The sequence below is a fragment of the Hippoglossus stenolepis genome, chromosome 15, assembly GCF_022539355.2.
Source record: "Hippoglossus stenolepis isolate QCI-W04-F060 chromosome 15, HSTE1.2, whole genome shotgun sequence".
In the NCBI taxonomy this organism is placed as follows: Eukaryota; Metazoa; Chordata; class Actinopteri; order Pleuronectiformes; family Pleuronectidae; genus Hippoglossus; species Hippoglossus stenolepis.
In genome coordinates this window covers 24,241,787-24,246,786 of record NC_061497.1, presented here as the reverse complement: position 1 = coordinate 24,246,786, position 5,000 = coordinate 24,241,787, and the positions used below count along the sequence as shown (strand labels likewise).

At 43.6% G+C, this 5,000-nt stretch overlaps 1 protein-coding gene across 4 annotated transcripts in view; it reads right to left on the bottom strand.

Moving 5' to 3' along the window:
• The window catches only part of LOC118122532 (glutamate receptor 1), a 43,698-nt gene that overhangs the window by 27,597 nt on the left and 11,101 nt on the right, over positions 1-5,000 (bottom strand). For all 4 annotated transcript variants that reach the window (XR_004698470.2, XM_035179291.2, XM_035179289.2 and 1 more), the window contains exon 3: positions 1,772-2,011. Coding sequence is in view for 3 of the 4 variants with exons in the window: in XM_035179291.2 (XP_035035182.1) it covers positions 1,772-2,011 (240 nt within the window). In the remaining variant the exon portion in view is untranslated. The remainder of the gene's footprint in view (positions 1-1,771; positions 2,012-5,000) is intronic.

Sequence of the window (5,000 nt, the reverse complement as noted above, 5' to 3'; positions counted from 1 at the left end):
AAGGAAAGTTGGAAAACAACGAGAGGAAGATGCTCCTGTCTTGGTCGGACCTTTAATGCTAATTTATTCTGCTGCGATACGTTGGTTTCAATCGAAGGAGCCGTCACTGCCACACGTCCTTTATATGAACTCAAAATCACAACGTATCCAAATAACCACACACAGCTATTATAGCTACGAACGGGAGGAGGAGGAGTTTAACTCCCAAACTTCAGAGTGTAGCTGTCAGTCACTACAGAGCCTCTACTGCAAGGCTGTATCCATGGCAACGAGACAGAGCGGTAATTATGGGATGAGTCAGCGTGGATAACTTCTTTATCTGAGTGTGTGTTTGTGTGTGTTTGTTGAATAACAAAGGGAAGAGCAGACTTGTAAGTTTGTTATGTAATAAATGGTCATCTGTTAGCAGTGGCAATACAAACACACGCACACACACACACACACACACACACACACACACACACACACACACACACACACACACACACACACACACACACACACACACACACACACACACACACACACACACTAAAAGGCTTTGGAGAGTCTGCCACCACCAGACAGAAATCCTCTCCTCACCACTGAGGAGAGGAGGAGAAGTGAGGAAGCAGAAGAGGGGAGAGATAAGAAAGAGGAGAGATAAGAAACAGAGCAAAAAGGCTAAAAGACGAGATGATGAAGACGATGCAGAGACTGAATAAATCTTTTCCTCTCTTCACCTCCTCGACTCTCTCCCTCTCAATCCTCCTGACTTGTCGCCAGCTTCCTGCTCGTTCCCTGGACTGATCTCAAATCTTGAGTTTCAGCTCAGATGTTTCCCTCAACAGCTCGAGACCAAACACACAGTCACAAGAAACATCAGCTGTTTACAGCACAATCTCTTTAATTTCTCCTCCAGTTATAAATGTCGTCTGCCAAAGCAACTTATTACCTGAGCCAAAAGTTATCATTTATCGTGAGGTGACCGGCTAAAGAGATTATTACAGAAACAAAGGAGGAAGTCAGTGTCAATGTTCTTGAGGGTTAAGATCAAAGGACCTACAGGTTTTGCCATTTGAGAACTTGTTGATTTATTAAATTGCATAAAACATGAATATTGAACTAGTTCTAGTGTTTAAATTAAATATCTTCCTTCACATCCTGCTTCTTATATTTCCTCCTCCGTTAAACTTTGACCGTCTCCTGGTTTCCTCCACAACTCAGAAAAACTGATTCCATCTCCAAACATTTTGTGAAAGTTGTTGTTTTGTATAAAATAAAAGTAAAATCAAAGCACATGTAGCGTCACCTTCTCTTCTCTTATCTCTGAGACTGTTTCTACGTTTTAAGCTCCTGGTCTCTGGAAACCTCCTCCGCCTCCGACAAACAGCAAACACCTCCTCCACAGATGTTGAGGAGCAGTAACACTAGACAGACGGCACCGCCGAGGAAGACGGGTACGTATTATTACACCAGATAGACCCACACGAGGCTTCCTGGGCAGATGTAAGAAGCAATAAGATCAGACAGAGTCAGCCACCGACTGTCAAACCAACGACAAACATCAGATCACAGGCCGCAGGAAGAAACTGCAGCCGACTGAGAGATTCACGGGGTGAAGATGTTTGTTTGTTTGACAGGCAGCAGGAGACGGAGACCTGGGTCTGAGGCCTTCCTGACAAACACCATCAACATATTCAGAGACTCGTTTTACTTCATCCTGTTCTTTGCATCTGTTACACAAAGACTTCTTCCTTTGACGGTGAGAAACTGATGAGTGTGTCCTCACCTGAGTCGGAGCTGTACATGTAGACGAACCTGCTCCAGTCCAACTGCTCCAGCAGAGCCATGAGCGGCTCCTGCAGCTGAGGACGCAGCTGCAGGACGAACTGGTTGTTGGTCTGAACGGGGAAAGACGGCGTGACGAAGCAGACGTGCAGGGAGCCGCAGAAGGACATCAGCATGTTGACCGTCCGCCGGTCGTACAGACCCATGATGGCGTACACGCCCTTGGAGAACTGGGAGCAGACTGGGACAGGTGGAGAAACAGAGGGAGGAAAGAGAGAAGATTATTAAAACAGAAGATTCATCTTTACAACAGTTTCTTAATGAATCATCGGATCTAGAGGACGGACAAGTCGCCAGAGCAAAAGTTCTCCAACGTCTTGTTTTGTCCAAACCGCAAAGATTTTTATATAAAAAAGTAAAATGGAGAAAAATCCTCTACTAAGAATCTGAAACCAGGAAATGTTTGACAAATTTGGCTTCAAACACCAAATGACCAATGATTATTAAAGCTACTGTAAATCATCTCTTCAGCTCCCACAACTTAAGACGGACCAAATAAAAGTTTGTTAAACCACCAAATGTAAATAAAGACGACGACACGTCTCCATCTTGTGGTGATGACGTCATTTGCAGTCAGAGTCTGTGGAGCAGTGGTATCGAGGTCCCGCCCACACACGTTCTCCACCAATCAGGAGTCAGTCTCAGCTGTCAATCATCTCACGTCTCAGCCTGTTTTTATATCATCAAATAACTGATTCAAACCAAACTGATCAGAAACACTTGAACAAACATCAGAGAGATAAGAACGACCTGAAACGACAGAAACATCTTTACAAACATTTATTTAACGTCTACTTTGATTTTTTTGTTTGGTCCCATCTGCTAACATGGAGGAGGTTCATGACCTGTACTGACACCAGGGGGCGATCCAGACGGTTTAGCTTTACTATTTGAAGCTGTCATGCTGTCGAATGGGTCAATTGATATTTTCTTCATTGAGATGTTCTCTTAAGTTTTTATTAGTTAGTAACTCAAAGCAACATTTTATAAATTGTGCATTTAAAACTACGTGAGTTGTGTTTTGCTTCTTCTTTAGAATCCTGTCGCTGTTCCCATGGAAACATCGTGAGACATCGCTGTTCCCTGTCATCAGCATCTTCCAGTGACCTGCGAGTTCGATTCCTGCCTCCAAACCAAACGTCCTTTGGGAGAGAAACAAAAGTGAAATCTCTATTTGTGTATTTTTTATCATCCCTGTCTCTCTCTCTTTCAGTGTTCATCCCTCCATCCTCCACCTTCTGTCCTTCATCTGTCTGTTTTCACTGATGTCCTCTGTCTTGTTTTCAAGCTCCACTTGTTTTTCATTTGCTCTGAACTCCAGGTCACCAAACAAACCAGAAGTCAAATAAAGTTCACGTCCAGTATCTGATTTTCTCCAAATATCCGTCATTAGTTTTTTCCTCTGAAGGCAACAAAAGTCAAATCTCAGTGTGGTGATGAAGTTTCCTTATCTGGGTGTTAGACAGGAACACGTTCTGCTGCTGTGTGGCTGATAAAGTGCGGCTCCCTGTTTCTCACAAAAGGCTTCAACGCGGTAAATCCCTGAACACACAATGACTTTAATCAAATTACTCTCCGTGCAGAGCTCTTTCACAGTCGGGGATTAAGTCTTAAGACAAAATAAGACTCGCTGCTGAGGCACCGCGAGTCCTCCTGTAAATCACTGTCTTATTTTATGCTCCTTTGAGCAAACAGGGATTTAGACTGAATAAAAACACGTCCGCAGTGTCGGTGGCATCAACCGAAAATCATCGTTTGGACAAAACAGAAGACGGAAACAATCTGAATGTGATAGGCCGAGACACCTGTCAATCAGTCACGTCCTCCTTCGAACTGCGATGTTACTGAAACACAACCAAGTCACATTTCTCTGACGACATGAAAACTCCCAAAGTGAAGCCAAAGTGTCTTGATCACCCCCTGGAGGCTGGTTGCAGCACAGGTCATAAACCCTGCCCCCTCCATGATAGCAGATGAGACATGAGCTGTCATATTGCTGTTGCCTAGCAACAGAGTTGAAATTGGACATATTTAAAGCCCCTTGGTTTTTGTGTGTAACATTAGCTGTTTGGTTGAGTCGACTGTAACCAGCAGCTCAACATGATGTCATGACGACTGCTCTCTCTTGTCCAGGACTTCTCGCCACCACCTTCGTCGACGCCAGCGGGTTTAACCGATGAAGGTGACGTGGAGGACGAAGTTGAAAATTCCAGAAAGCTTTCTGATTGGACACAGAATGAGGAAACGTCCCTGAGTGGATGAGTCATCAAACAGTGAAAATACCAGGATGTTGAGGAATTAACAGTTAAGTTTCATCCTGGAAATGAATTTTTACTTTTATTGGGACTTGATGATTTGATTGACTTAATGATATTAGATGAAGAAGTCGAATAGAAAATAAACTAAATCAAATTCAGACTAAAAAGAAAAGAAAACCATTTGCTCAGGTCGGTGAAACTCTCATGTGGAATGAATATCAATGCGTGAGATGAGCCACGTGTTTATTCTCAGTGTCCTTGTTGCAGCTGCAGATCCCCGTGGCTAACACTAACATGCTAACAACAAGCCCGGTCCCCTGAGCAGCTAGCACTGGAAATAACCGCTCCCTCTGGGGCCGTGCTATCATGCTAACAATAGACGTTTGCCCTCAGGCGGACGCCATCATGCTAACGAGGTATCTGTCTCCTAGCATTAGCGCTGCTGTCCCACTGGGACGTCAGGCCTCATCAAAGACGTTTGGGCGGCGGAGAGTCGACAGATGCTTTGAGCTCAAGATTCTTTGTAGTTATTTGTGTTCAGGTCGAGATCAGACGTACGACACCGGATGATCCGATGAAGTGATTTCTAATTTAAGTTATTAACACATGAACTGACGTCCGGCTGTGACCAGTGAGCTGCTTCCATTCCACTCTCCTTGTGGTAAACTCGTCACAGTCCTGTTGGAGCTGGTTTCTTCTAACCCTAACCCTCAAACACATTTTAAGGTTTTAATCAAGGTGACGTAAAAAGTTCCAAAGTAAAGGGTCACATTTAATGAAGTGTTTTCTTCATGTTGAATTAATGTGAATGACTCAAAGAACTAGATTGATTTGACTAAACTAAACTTATACATATATATAAATTAACTACAGCTTCATCAAACATGATTCACGTTTAGTTATTTGATGATA